General features: G+C 42.3%; 1 protein-coding gene across 6 annotated transcripts in view; it reads left to right on the top strand.

Annotated features, from left to right (window-relative positions):
- The first annotated feature begins 628 nt into the window (after window positions 1–628).
- Window positions 629–15610, top strand: part of patz1 (POZ/BTB and AT hook containing zinc finger 1) — a 67908-nt gene continuing 52926 nt past the window's right edge. For 4 of the 6 annotated variants that reach the window (XM_072243764.1, XM_072243768.1, XM_072243767.1 and 1 more), the window contains exon 1: window positions 630–2219. In XM_072243764.1, the coding sequence (XP_072099865.1) occupies window positions 1009–2219 (1211 nt within the window). In that variant the 5' untranslated portion in view covers window positions 630–1008. Of the gene's footprint in view, window positions 2220–15610 lie in introns of all 6 variants that reach the window. The other 2 variants (XM_072243770.1, XM_072243769.1) reach the window with 2 other exon arrangements.

Genomic DNA, 15610 nt, shown 5'->3' with positions numbered 1-15610 from the left:
ACGGAGGGTCCACTTGTTTCTACCTGAACCACCATTCCTGGCTTCTGAGAGTCACCCAGAGCTTCACATTCTGAACCAATTTCCCATGCTCCAAACAAATCTCCCACCATCAGCTGTCTGCCAACCTCATGTAGAGTCCTCCCACTACCAGCCAGTGGTGATATTCATCACTGACTGCCTCCTCTAACTTGCTATTCACCTGAACCAGTGTTACTGATTTTCACGCAAACACGAGGAAATCTGCAGATGCTGGAAATTTCCTCATTTTCAGACCATCTCTACACTGAACCAGTAAGTCACACTCAATGACTTCAGTTCCTACTCTAAGACTATATCCACCACCTTCTGCTACTATCCCTATCTCACGTGGAGTCCTCGCACTTCAAGATATTCTCCCAATTTGAGCCAATATGCCCTGCCCACTGCCAGAGTGTCTCCCACCTTTTGCAATTATTTCCTTCACTGACTAGTAAGACCCTCGACATCAGCCTCACACAGAGTCCTTTGGTTCCGAGTCAGTGTTGCGCCACACAGAGCCAGCGTGCTCGCTCTCTGCCAGTGTTCCTCACCTTGACCCTATTTCCCCACGCTGACCAAGATCCCCATAAACCTCGCACTGAGTACTGCGGCTCCCAGCCAGAGTCCCTCACCGCAACCCAGCGTCCACTGCTAGCGCCTCTCTCCCCCCCCCCTCACCTACCCCCGCCTCAGCCAGTGCCTCCCCAGGCCCCCGGGAGGGGTCGCAGTTGACAGGAAACGCCGCGCTGCCATGTTGCCGAGCCTCCCGCGGCGCCAGGGCCCGGCGGCTGTGAGGGGAACAAAAGCGGCGCCGAGCACTCCCCGGCCTTCGCTGCGCGGCCTTCCCTCGGCTCGGCTCGGCACGGCAGCAGGCGGAGCTCTGCACCGCGCGCTCCTTTTCAAATCTCTCTGGCCTCGAACACTGTTGTTTAGTGTTGGAGTGTGAGGGGGCTGTTTTCTTTCCGTCGCGGCTCGGACTTGGTGGAGGCAATGGAAAGGGCTGCCGAGCAGTCCTGGAACAGCTACACCTACCAGGTGAGCCAGCACAGCGCCGACATGTTGAAGAAACTCAACGGTCAGAGGAAGAACGGCGGCCGTTTCTGCGACGTGGTGCTTCGGGTGGGCGACGAAAGCTTCCCGGCGCACAAGGCCGTGTTAGCCGCCTGTAGCGACTACTTCGAGTCTGTGTTCGGCGCGCCCGTCGACGAGGCCCAAGGCCGCGAGCTAGAGATGCACACCATCAGCGCCAAGGTCTTCAGGGACATCTTGGACTTCGCCTACACCTCCCGCATCGTGGTGAGGCTCGAGAGCTTCCCGGAGCTCATGACGGCCGCTAAGTTTCTGCTCATGCGGTCGGTCATCGAGATCTGCCAGGAGGTCATTAAACAATCCAACGTCCAGATCATGGTGCCACCGGCTAGGGGAGATATGATGGTCTTCCGCCCCGCCAATGTAGACTTCAGTTTTGCCCTGGACTTAGCCGCTGCTGCTTGTGCCAATGGCAACTTTGTGGGGGAAAATGGACACCTGCAGGCGGCTGGTGATGTCAAGGTAGGTAGCCCTGGTGCACCAGCTCCTGCTCCCGCCCTGCCGCCTCTGCAGGGTTCTTTACCTGTGATGGATGGCTTGGTGACTTCGCCTGCAACACCGACCCTCGTGGCCGGTCAGTTCCAGGCTCCGGTGAACTCGGTGGGCACTGACCATTCCAAGGTGGTCAAGAGGGGGCGCGGGCGGCCTCGGAAGGCCCCTCTGTTTGACTTGCCGCTGCTCACAGCACCGTTGGCCATGAGGGACGAGGGGTTTTACCCCTGCAGTTTCTGTGGGAAAGTGTTCAAGAATGCAAACCGCCTCTTGCTCCACGAGGCTCAACACACGGGGCTAAATATGGAACTGGGGTCGGGGGAGAATCAGGTTCCAGGACTTGGGGACAATCTGCTAGCCTCTTCAAGCAGCCTGGACAGCCCCCGAAAGAGAGGCAGAATGAGGAAAAACGTGGCCTGTGAGCTCTGCGGTAAAGCTTTCAGGGATGTTTACCATTTGAACCGCCACAAGCTTTCGCATTCAGGGGAAAAACCGTTTGAATGTCCTATCTGTCACCAGCGTTTCAAGCGAAAAGACCGGATGACCTATCACATTCGGTCTCATGATGGAGCAGTGGGCAAACCCTACATTTGTATCAGCTGCGGAAAGGGCTTTTCCAGGTGAGTAGAAAGGGTTAATGAAGAGGTGGTTGTTCTATAGAAGAACTCCACCGGTTAAAGTAACAAGTGAAAACGAGCCAATCTGGGGAAAAACTTGAAAGGTAGTGATAATCAATAATTTTGGAGTATGGAACTTCCATATTATTGTCTCTTGAACTGTGGGAAATCTCCCAAAAATGTAATTATACTTTTTGAATTTGAATATCTTGAGTGTATTTTAGTGAGCATTGTAGAACCAAGTCCTAGCTGTGATGGAGAGGGGCTAGAATAAAAGGTAAAATAAACTCCAGTTGCTGAAAATGTAAGTTAGTGAGAGAAAGTTATGTTTACTCGTACCGGGTTTATGTTTAAATCAGATTTGGGATCCCAAAAAAATCTGCCACTTGGTGCAATTGGTATTAAGTATAACATGTTCTGATGGACATTATTTCTGGGTAGTATTTCTGATAGGAAGTGCTTTTTTACTGTTTATTATTGTGCAGCACGTGTTTGTATTACTGCCGAACATATATTTATATTCCAGTGCCATACCCTAACTGAATTGAGTTTTTGATTTTGGACAATAAGATATGAAATTACTGAGTAGTGTGTGATGTAAAATCCAATCATCATTCTACAGGACTGTAGTTAAATAGAAATGGCAGGCCATTTTAATCAAGCAAGAGTTTTAAAAACTCCTGATTTCTTGACAATGACAAAAGTCTGAACTTGTGAAGGGAATTCGGAGCGCTATTTTTAGTTAGAGATACAGCATGATAACAGGCCCTAACAGCCCAACAACAAGCCTGTACTGCCCAATTACACCCATGTCATCAATTAACTTATTAACCCCAATGTTTCTGGAATGTGGGAGGAAACCCACTTGATCACAGGGAGAACGTACAAACTCCTTCGCCAGTGGCGGAATTGAATCCAATTACTTGGTGTTGTAATAGCACTACGCTAATAGCTATGCTACCATGTCGCTCCAAATAATAGTAAGGATATTTTATATCTTGTATTTATAAAAAAAATTCACACTTTGCTACAGTTTCCATCATTTGGTAAGTTGTTTGTTGACCAAATTTAATTTCCTCCCAACCACCCAGAACCCATCCCACCTTATCAGTGTTAGTAGGTCAACTGTTTACAGGCACTGACACTCGAAGCATTATTTATGTCAACTTCTGAATTTTGCATTTTTCTTACTTTCCGAAATTCCCTGCAGATGTTTAATAAGCATATATCTTGGTACCCTGTACCCTAATGCAGTGCATAATTGGACTAAAACTTTATTTTTATTTTCCCTGATGGGAGTTCAATCTGGAAAAGTGTGAAATTATGTACTTTGGAAGGGGGAACTTGAAGGGTTAATAACAGGATTCTTAGCAGTGTGGAGAAGTGAGGGGATCTTGGGGATCCATAGATCCCTCCAAGTTGCTGTGCGAGTTGATAGAGTGGTTAAGAAGACAAATGGTGTCTTCATTAGGATTGAGTTGCAGCTCCGTAAAACTCTGGTTAGACCACACTTGGAATTTTGTGTTCATTTGTGGTCACCTCATAATAGGAAAGATGTGGAAAGCTTGGAGAGGGTGTGGAGGAGATGTACCAGGATGATGCTTGGATTAGAGAGAATATTTTATGAGTAAAGATTGAGTAAGCTAGGGCTTTTCTCCTTGGAGTGAAGGAGGATGAGAGGTGACATGAAATATGTAAGATGACAAGAGGCATAGATATGGTGGACAGCCAGTGCCCTTTTCCCAGGGCAGAAATGGCTAATACAAGAGGGCATAATTTTAAAGTGATTGGAGGAAAGTAGAGGGATGTCAGAAGTAGGTGTTTTACACAGAGAGTGGTGGATGCGTGAAACATGCTGCCAGGGGTGGTAGTAGAGGCAGGTGCATCGGGGGGGCATAAGAAACTTAGGTACATGGATGAAAGAAAAATCATGTGCTTTGTGGCGGGGGATGGTTAGATTGATTTTGGAGTTGGTTAAAAGGAGAGCATAGCATCGTGTGCCGAAGGGCATGTACTGTGGTGTGGTGTGGTGTACTGTTCCATGTTCATAAAACCAGTTGTCTGGTGAGAGGTGAGAGCATTGTCCACCTCCTATTCCCTCTGTATCAAGTATACCAGGTAACTGGTCTGAGTGGAGAAATATGAATGACACCGGCATTGAGGAACTATATGTGGCACAGGCAGTCATTTCATGGTGGTATATTGAATCTTCAACTGCACCAGCCTTTTAGTCCTTGCACTTTTTTTTTGCCTGTGTTTCAGATTGAACATAAAGATTGATCAAGCATAAGGGTTGACTCAAAGACCTCCTATTGAATCCATATGACAGCTCTGATTGTCATATGAATTCAACAGAAGTTTTTGATGGAACTGTGGTAGGGGGAATAAAATTGTTCATGCTTTTGGCTTTAGATTTATAGGTGATCTCTGAAGAATCTGCTGGCTGACTGTCTTATTATTGAATTGCTTCTGCAGAACAAGTATCAATGCTACTCATTGCAGGTTGTGTCCAGTAATTTGAAAAAGATGAGAGATGTACTGGTGTATTTTTATCTTGCCTCAAAGAAACCTGGTGCTGCCTGACTTGCTAAGTTCCTCCAGCAGTTTGTAGGTGTTACTCTGATGTTAGTGCTAATGGCTGATGTGTCAGCTTTACAGTGTGAGAGTGTCAGGGTACAATGAGAATATCTGTTTTGGTATAGACAATATGTATAGATTTGTTCAATGATGTTTTAGCTCGGTGGATGCCTGATTAATAGGTATGCATGGTCAAAGGGGATCTTGAGGGCAAGTTTATTTTACACAAAGTGTAGTTGATGTATGGAGCACACTGCTACAGGAAGTGGTGGAATCAGATACAATTAATATATTTAAGAGCAATTTAAACAGACACATAGGGGTGTCCTAATGCGGTTAAGTAGGTTTAGTGTAGATGGGTTATAAAGACCATCACGGACATGGTGGGCTGAAAGGTGTGTTTCTGCATTGTGTTAATTTGTGACTGTATGCACTGATGCAGCCAAGGAGTTAAGTCACCAGCAAAATGCATTATGTGGGATGGGTCTTGTCTGTTCCTCCTACGTGGTGAAGTGCTGATTAAGACCAAGAGGGTGGGAGAATTGAGATGAGAAATTTTGAGCAGTTTAAGAAAATGAACAAGTCACCATTCAGGTCTCCTAGTGGTTCACTGCCCCTGTCACTCAGGCTTGGGAGCAAACCAACATAAGAGATTGCCTGCCATTGTTGTAGCAATCATGAACTGATGCAGGACCAACTTCCCAAGCTGCATGTGTGTAATTGAGGCCTTGTGGTAAAATCCAAAATAAAAACTGGAAATACTCAGAAAATCGTTCTATAGTTTTGAAGAATGAAAGCAAGTTAATATTTCTAGTTAAATACAATTTATCAGAATGGTATAAAGCTATGCAACAGTTTCTAAGCATACAAAGAGGGTAGGGAAGTATGTTGGGATTGTTGTGGAGTAAGAAGGAAAGAACAAAAAGGAATTAGAATTGGCCAATTACTGTCACAGGGATATCATGTAGACGCCATGGCCAAACAAGAGAATTGACGCCTCAGTAGGTAAAACAAATGTGGCATTTTCCCTTTGACCCTCAGCAATTTTAATCAATGTGCTAGAAAAAGCTTCCTATCCAGATACATCACTGTTTTGTGTGGCAGCTACTCAGCTCAAGACCATAAAAAACTGCACAGAACTGTGGATCGTTCAGTGCAATACAGAAGTTAGTCTCTTCTCTATGGAGTCTGTCGACACTAATCACTGCTTCAGCAAAGCAGACAGTATAATTAAAAGATTCCACCCATCCTGGACTTTCTCTCTTCTTCTCCTTTCCTCTTCTCCCCCCACCCACCTATCAGCCAGATTTACAAAATCTTGTAAGCATGTAACACCAGACTTAAAGACAGTTTGTACCCCACAGTTCTAAGACTATTGAATGCTCTCCTACTACAATAAGATACTCTTGACTTCACAACCTAACTTGTTATGGCTGTGTACATTGTCTACCTGCACTGCACTTTCTTTGTTACCATAACACTTTATCTTGCATTCTGATATTTCTCTTTATATTACCTCAGTGCATTGTTGTAATGAAATGACTTGTATGGATAGCAAAAAAAAACAAAGTTTTTCACTGTACCTCAGTATATGGTTCAATGGTTCCATTTTAAATCAGAGAACATATACAGTATACAGCCTGAAATTCTTACTCCCCATAGACATCCTCAAAACAAGAAAAATCCCAAATGACAGAAAAAACATAAGAACTCCAAAGCCCTCTGCGCCACTCCCACGCAGAAGCAAGCAGTAACAACCCTCCTACACACACATGCGTGCACACACACCAGCGAGAGGGGAGATAACAGTCACTATCTTGATGTTACAGTCAGTCTGAAATGTTGCTTTAATTTCAAGTTCTCTGACTCAAGATTCGCCAGTAAACTCTCCCTCACCATCGAAACAGAGAGCGATCGATCACAGAGTGCAGAGCCCTCTGCCAGGCACCCTTCGCTGTCTTTGATGTTCAAGCTATCGCTATGCCTCAATTCGTGACACCAGCAAGAATTTATGTCCACAGGGCTGCGCAAGGCCCTGAAGGCACCCAACTTCAGGCCAAAACTGGATATATCAAAACGCAGTCAATGGTGAGCTCCAAGAACTGGAACACGCCACGATGCAGAACCCCAGTTTGAGTGCTGTCGTAGACCAAAGGCCCCACCAGGGCCCCAGTCACCTTGAAAAGGAAAATATAGACATTAGAATAGGAAGAATTTAACTGTTTCACTGATGAGCTGGGAGAAGTTGCCCTCTGGCACCATCTTTAGCTGCATGGTGATAAACTAACTTACCAATTAAAAATATACAAAGATGGCATGAAAAGTTTTGTTAATGTGCGATTGAGACAGAGCAAGAGAAAACAAATAAAATTTCTGTCAAGTTTGTATACCACACAAAGTAAAATACCTGAGAAAGTAGAAAAAGATAATGTGGGTCTAGAAGAAGTGCATATGGAAACAGTGAATGCAGTGTTGTGTCTAGAAGGCTGAAAGGTTCCTGAAAGATGAGATGCTTTTCCTCCTGTTGAACCGTATCGATGGGTGAGAACAGAGAGATTGGGGTAGGCCTGAGAACCAAAGCAATGTGTGGACTGTATGTAAGTGTTCCATAAATTGCTTGTGAAATCCACCATGCTTGATGACTTTGGTTTTATTTCAGATGATGAGGCCTGTGGTATTAGGCAATATAAAAGAAATCAGATTGGAGAGGAAATCTGAGGTCTCAAAGGGGCTGCTGTAAGTTACAGAACTAAGGAAAGGGGGAGCGCATGGAGGAATTTTGAAACATGGATTTTATGCAGACATTTGTAGCTGAAGTTGTAATATAGTGGATCTAGGTGAACGGGATTTGAGTTAAGATGGGTTTTGAAGAGTATTTTTGTGTTGAGTTATAGATGGGAGGTCAGCAGAGGATTAGAATTAATAGTTCTGATTGTTACAAAACCGTAGTGAACATTTTGATGATAAGTGAGTTGCAGCATAGTCATTCTTGAATGATGTTGTAGAATAAGGCAATCCTATTGCTGGAGTAGAAAAGGTGTTGGAGCTTCTCTTGGGGTCAGACACTAAGGTCACAAACAATCTGGCTGGGCTTCGGATGGTTGTTGAAGGGATGAAAAGAAATGGCCCACAGAACATAGTTTAAAGGCAGCAAAGCTAGTGCTTTTTGGTGAGGTATTGGAAGTCCTTTTATTCATCCAACATTGCCTGTCGTACAAGACTGGACAAATCATAAGCAAAGAAAAGAGATCCAGGGAAGAGAGTGAAAATTATCAGTAATTATGTGGAATCCGACATGTTCAAGTGATATCGTAAAAAGTCAATGCATCCATGATAAATAGGGGAATGGTGATGATAAGAATAATTTCTCGAGATGAAAGAAGGATAGGAAAATGAGTCATTTTAAATGTACGCTTGGTTACGATCCAGTAGATAAGCATAGAACAGGACAAGGCAGACCCACACACCTAGATGGTGGATTGTATGTTTTGGAGGAGTTAAAGACTTCCAGGATTACCAAAAAGGATGTGAAAATTTAGTTTACCTTGGTCACAGTTCCAAAGGGCATTAATTCTAACTTTTAGTTCTGCAGCAGACAATTAAGTCTGCTTGAGGGATGGAGATGCTTGAGAGAAGATGATGATTTGTAAAGCAACATTCTGTTCAAAGATTGTAGACAGAATAAGGAAGCTGGAGTGTGGGTTAGGATTTTGTAAGTTTGTAAGGATGATGGAGTCCCAGTGTGAAGAGGGGTAGAGTCACAACTAGTATGATGTAAACAAATTTAGGACTACTGCCAGAAAGCTCTTCAGAGTGGACCAGAATTTCAGAATCAGATTTATTATCACTGGCATGTGATGTGAAATTTGTTAACTTAGCAGCAGTCCAATGCAATAGTAATATAGAAAAAAAAACACAAAATAAAATAATAAATTACAGTATATGTGTATATTGAATAGATTAAAAATCATGCAAAAAACAGAGATACTATATATTAAAAAAAATTGAGGTAGTGTCCAAGGGTTCAATGTCCATTTAGGAATTAGATGGCAGAGGGGAAGAGGGTGTTCCTGAATCACTGAGTGTGTGCCTTCAGGCTTCTGTACCTCCTACCTGATGGTAACAGTGAGAAAAGGGCATGCTCTGGGTGCTGAAGGTCCTTGATAATGGACACTGCCTTTCTGAGACACCGTTCCTCTTCAACCTCTGCAACAGCCCCCCCCATCCATACCAGACAGTGATGCAGCCTGTCAGAATGCTGTCCACGGTACATCTATAGACGTTTTTGAGTGTATCTGTTGACATACCAAATCTCTTCAAACTGCTAATGAAGTACTATATAGCCGCTGTCTTGCCTTCTTTATAACTGCATCGAAAAGTTCTGGAAGTGTATAAGAAATAGCTGGATGTTATAGTTGACAAAGGAGATAGTGTATTTTGAAAGAACCAGGTTGATAAGAGTGGCCGTCAATTCAATTCAATATGTCTTGTGATCCTTTAATTGTTTCTTAGAAACTGCAGATCTTTGAACTTCAAATTATTTTCTTTAAATTTGCTTCAAGCTCTTGGTTATTTATGTAACCAGCTATCAAATTTGCACCAACTACGGGAGTCATTGTCTCACGTCCAGAGTGATGCCCCAAACTAGATTGTTTCCTTAGCAACTGTTGCATTGGCATTATAGGACTGGATTTTTGTACTAATATTTTGAACAAATATTAGTAAATGTTAAATGTAATGAACTTTTTAAAAAGCTTGCAATTAATGCAATGTAATTGAAGTAGGATACTGCAGTGAAATGTTGATAAATCTTTTGTCATCTTGCACAAGAATGGTAGTTAAACACCAGGTGAAATTTAAACTCAAGGACATTGGTCACTTAAAATGGGCCATTGGAATTAAATTGGTTTCTTGTTTGGCAGCGTGACTTTTGCAACTGAGTATTTAAATTTCAAACTATTGTATTAAGTGTAGCAGCATGTGTGGGAAGGGAAATGGAAATGTCATGAACCACCGTTTTGCTCTCAATCTCTATTAAGGTTCTGGCTGTACCTACCCATAACCCTCCCCACCCCCAACTACCACCATCTGCCTGAAAAAAAATCTCTGGACAGGGTCAGCATTTTCGCACTTTGACAAGACCAATGTGGATTACTTGTGTGTACTACAGAGGACTCAGGTGCTGCCTTTTTCAATTTGAAAACAAGGTTCTGTTTGCCTGTTGGTGTGATAAATTCTAGTGCACTCAGTAAGTGTATTTGTCTCATTATTTATCTTAATAATTGTGGCATCCTATAGTACAGGTGCACATTCCTTTATCCGAAATTCTGAAATCTAAAAAGCGCTGAAAACCGAAGTTCTTTTCGCCAACAGCTGACGTCACTCAGGTGTGACGTGGCAGTATAGCAGAAGTCGCCAGACGTCAGTTGTGGCTCAGCGCTCGCACTGGTTACACATGCATTTGCTGTTCGCTGATATTTTGTGTTCACTGTTGACTTTGAGTTTAATTTCCCTGTGAAAATGTCAAAAAGAGCTGCAGATACCCCTATGGGTAACAATGAGAAAAAGAGAAGGCAACATTTATCATTATCAATAACACAGAAACTGGAGTTATTGCAGAAGCTAGATCGTGGTGTGTCTGTGCAGCGTTTTACTGAAGAAAATAGTGTCGGAACTACCACTCTATATGATTTAAATAAACAGAAAGACAAGTTACTGAAGTTTTGTAGTGGTAGTGACAGTGACGTTCTACACTTATTCCAATAAGTCATTTACTATGTGTTTGATTTGGTTTGTTTGAAGCTGTGTATTTTTATGTTTTATTGAATGTTTTTGTTGGAAAGAAAATTTCTTCTTGTCATTATTTCCTAAACAATACAGTATAACAATTATTTACATGGCATTTACATTGTATTAGGTATTATATGTAATCTAGAGATGACTTAAAGTATACGGGAGGATGTGCATAGGTTTGCCGCCGGATCCTAAAGTTCACGGCACTGAAACAGGTTAAATAAGGGACTTGAGCATACAGTTGGTGTTTTTTTTTGGTATCGGGGGGGCGGGTTCTGAAATCCGAAAAATTCTGAATTCCGAAATGCAACTGGCCCCGAGGATTTCGGATAAGGGATTGTGGACCTGTATATAAGTTGATTACAGGACTAAGTGAATCAACGTTAAAATGTAATTTCTTGATTGCCATTTGGAATATAGCAAGGAGGTATAAGAAGCCACGTGTGGCATGTGGCCAAGTGTTGGACTAGCGATCCGAAGGTCGTGGGTTCGAGCAAAACACTTAACCACACAATGCTTCAGTCTACCCAGCTGAGAATGGGTTCCAGCAAAAAAATGCTGGGGGTTAACCTTGCGATAGACTGGCATCCTATCCGGGGTTGGGGTGGGGTGGGGGGGGAGTCTCATACTCTCAGTCGCTTCACGCCATGGAAACCAGCATAAGCACTGGCCTGATGGGCCACAAGGCTCGTGACAGACTTAAGTTAAAAAAAAAATAAGAAGTCATGGTGCTTAATTCTGGAAAAAAAATCCCTCACATTGAGAACAATTTCTTTTTGTTTAAATTAATGATTTTCTTAACATATCACTAATATCAGAAGAATGCACTTACATTCCAGAATTCCCTAACTGTTCAGTGTGAAATACCCCCTTCACATTGAAGAATTTCCTCCCAGCTTGGTGTGAAATACTCCTCCAAGCACTGAAGAATTGCCTCACACATGATTGCACCCTCAGTGTTATAGCATTTCACAGCATGGAAGGAAGCCATTCACTTTGGTGCAGTTGTACTAGGCTGTGGAAGGCTAATACTCCCCTGCCCTCCTCATACCTTACACTCCCTTCATATTGCCATTCGTTACTGAGCATAAATAAAACATATCTTAAATGGACCAGAATCTGAATGATGCACAGAAGGACATTTAGTATGAATTTGCATCAAGATCTGCACAAGGCTGTGGGATGAATGGCCAGCCCAGTGCAGTACTGTACTGGTCTGATATTGAACAGTTGGGTAATACAGGACTCTTTTAAATTTTAATGCTAATGGATACTGTGTTAATTTTAAAAAAACACAGTTGTAACAGGAGAGTAGCACATGGTGACAGAACTTCAAAGTTATAGTTGCAAAATGATCTTTTTGGGGACATGTATAGTTTAAGAATATTCTGATTGCCCCTTATGACCGAGTGAAAGTTGATGCAGCTCTTCATTTAATAGTCTGATGATATACAGATCTTACTGGGGGGAAACTTTCTCTGGGGGAATGCCCATCTCTTGTACCCATCTTGTTTTGACATCTGCTGCACGGAAAATTATGGACAGAAACAATTATCCATTTCACACAAACTTGCTCTGGGAGAATGGTGCATAATGATAATGTTACTGGACTAATAACCAGAGATCCAATGATTTGAATGCTAGTTTGAAATCTAGAGTTCAAAATCAGTTCATTAAATCGTTAAGAATAAAACTAACTAACCAACAGTAAATGTAAAACTACTATGGTAAAAATCTCACTAATGTCCACTGAAACCACTTTTGTCTGATCTGTCTAGTTACATAAGGCATGCCTTGAAAATCTGTTGATTTTGTTTGCATTGAAGTTGTATCAGTTAAAATATTCCAGTGAACCAACTCCCACCCTTTGATTTGATGAAGTACTTGTAGAACCTTATGGTGTAGACAGAGACAATTGGCTCATCATGTAAGCTAAAATGGTGCTGTTTAAGTTACCCACACCTCCCAGCTCATGGTCTGCCACTTTACAGTTGATCAGGTGCTCATCCAGGTACCATTTAAATATGATGAAAGTTTTCATTCCACCCATTTTAGGCCATAAGTTCTGGTCTCTTACTATTTCCTATTACTATTAGTAATGGGAAAAGTTGTAGTGGGTTTTAAACTCAGCCAGCTCCATCATGGGCGCAAGCCTCCCTGCCATCAAGGTAATCTTGGAAAGGCCATGCCTCAGAAAGGGAGCATACATCATTAAGGATCCTCATCACCCAGGACATTTCGTCTTCTCATTGTTACCATCATCGGGAGGTGCAGGAGCCTGAAGACACAATCAACATTTTAGGAACAGATTCTTCTCCACCATCAAGTTTCTGATCAGTCCATGAATCCATGAACACTACCTTTACTATCTGCTCTCTTTTTACCATAAGACGATAAGATATAGGAGCAGAAGTAGGCTCCACCATTCAGTTATGGGCTGATCCAATTTTTCCAGTCATTCCCACTCCCCTGCCTTCACCCCTTACTTTATGATGCCCTGGCTAATCAAGGACCTATCTATCTCTGCCTTAAATACACCCAATATCTTGGCCTCCACAGCTGCTCGTGGCAACACATTCCACAGATTCACCACCCTCTGACTAAAGTAATTTCTCTGCATCTCTGACTTCAATCCTGAAGTCGTGCCCTCTTGTCCTAAACTGTCCTACCGTGGGAAATAACTTTGCCATATCTAATCTGTTCAGGCCTTTTAACATTTGGAATGTTCCTATGAGATCTTCGTGCCCCCCCCCCCCCCCGCCCACTGCCATTCTCCTAAACTCTAGGGAATACAGCTCAAGAGCTGCCAGACATTCCTCATATGGTAACCCTTTCATTCCTGGAATCATTCTCGTGAATCTTCTCTGAACCCTCTCCAATGTCAGTATATCCTTTCTAAAATAAGGAGCCCAAAATTGTGGTCTCACGAGTGCCTTCTAGAGCCTCAACTTCACATCCCTGGTCTTGTATTCTATACCTCTAGAAATGAATGCCAACATTGCATTTGCCGCCTTCACCACCAGCTCAACCTGGAGGTTAGCCTTCAGGGTATCCTGCACACAAGGACTCCCAAATCCCTTTGCATCTCTGCATTTTGAATTCTCTCCCCGTCTAAATAGTAGTCTGTCCATTTGTTTCTTCCACCTAAGTGCATGACCATACACTTTCCAATATTGTATTTCATTTGCCACTTCTTTGCCCATTCCCCTAAACTATCTAAGGCTCTCTTGTTTCCTCAACACTACCCGTTCTTCAACCTATATTTGTATCATCAGCAAATGTGGCCACAGATCCATTAATCCCAGAGTCCAAATCATTGACGTACATCGTAAAAAGCAGCAGTCCCAACACCGACCCCTGTGGAACTCCACTGGCAGCCAACCAGAATAGGATCCTTTAATCTCATTCTCTGTTTTCTACTGATCAGCAATGCTCCACCCATGCTAGTAACTTCCCCTGTAATTCCATGGGCTCTTATCTTGCGAAGCAGCCTCATGTGTGGCACCTTGTCAAAGGCCTTCTGAAAATCCAAGTACACCACATCCATTGCATCTCCCTTGTCTACCCTACTTGTGATTTCCTCAAAAATTTGCAGTAGGTTAGTCAGGCAGGATTTTCCTTTCAGGAAACTATGCTGGCTTTGGCCTATCTTATCATGTACCTCCAGGTACCTTGTAATCTCATCCCTAACAATCGATTCCAACAGCTTACCAACCACAGATGTCGGGCTGACAGGTCTATAGTTTTCTTTCTGCTGCCTCCCACTCTTCTTAAATAGCAGAGTAACATTTGCAATTTTCCAGTCATCTGGTACAATGCCAGAATCTATCGATTCTTGAAAGATCATTGTTAATGCCTCCATAATATCTTCAGTTACTTCTTCCAGAACCCGAGGGTGTATTCCATCAGGTCCAGGAGATTTATCCACCTTCAGACCATTAAGCTTACTGAGCACCTTCTCAGTCATAATTTTCACTGCACATACTTCACTTCCCTGACGCTCTTGGATGTCCGGTATACTGCAGATGTCTTCCACTGTGAAGACTGATGCAAAATACACATTCGTTTTCCTCTACCATCTCTGTGACTCTCATTACAATATTTCCAGTGTCATTTTCCATTGATCCTATATCTGTCCTCTTTTACCCTTTATATAAAAGAGCTTTTATTATCTTCTTTGATATTAATCACCAGCTTCCTTTCATAATTCATCTTTTCCTTCCTAATGACTTTCTTAGTTTCCTTCTGCAAGTTTTTAAAAGCTTCCCAATCCTTTATCTTCCTTCTAGCTTTGGCTTTCTTGTTTGCCCTCCATTTATTTATTTTTTTATATGTTTCTTATTATAACTTACTGCTTTTTATGTACTGTACTACTGCCACAAAACACAAATTTCATAACAGTAATAATAGACCTGATTCTGAGATTTCTTTGGATGATTTTTTTTCAATTTCCTAATTCTTCCACAAATAAAAATTAAATCAATATTCCCAAGTCATCAGTCTCACTGCCGAGTGAAAATTTAGTCCTTATTCACCATGTCCATGTCCCTCATAGTTTAATAATTAAATCTCTTCTCACCCTCCTTTATTTTAAATGAAATAACACGAACCTAATTAGTCCTTCATTGTACCAAATGTTCATTAGCCATGACAATATTCTTTGTTATCTCATCTGCACCCTCTTTTGTAAAATCACATCCTATGGTGATCAGGGATATCCATAGTACTTAAACATCAGTTAATCCAGAGTTATAGAGAGTTCCATCTTGATATGACTGCTCTCAACATTCTGTGTCTCCAGAAACATGGGTGAGTATCCCATAAGACTCCGAAGGAGCCTTTTACGCCTGAACTGGCTCCAAGATCCTTCTTCTCTTCTGCAATTTTTAGTATCCAACTATTTGTTGTATGTATTTTGTTGTTTGATGCTTTACTTCACTGGATTTAATTCACTTGCTAGCTTTGTATATACCAATCATGGTATCAATCATAGTGTCAATTTTGTGACCAGCCGCAAAACACTT

The sequence above is a fragment of the Mobula birostris genome, chromosome 25, assembly GCF_030028105.1.
Source record: "Mobula birostris isolate sMobBir1 chromosome 25, sMobBir1.hap1, whole genome shotgun sequence".
Classification (NCBI taxonomy): Eukaryota; Metazoa; Chordata; class Chondrichthyes; order Myliobatiformes; family Myliobatidae; genus Mobula; species Mobula birostris.
This window is presented reverse-complemented; position numbering and strand designations above follow the sequence as displayed.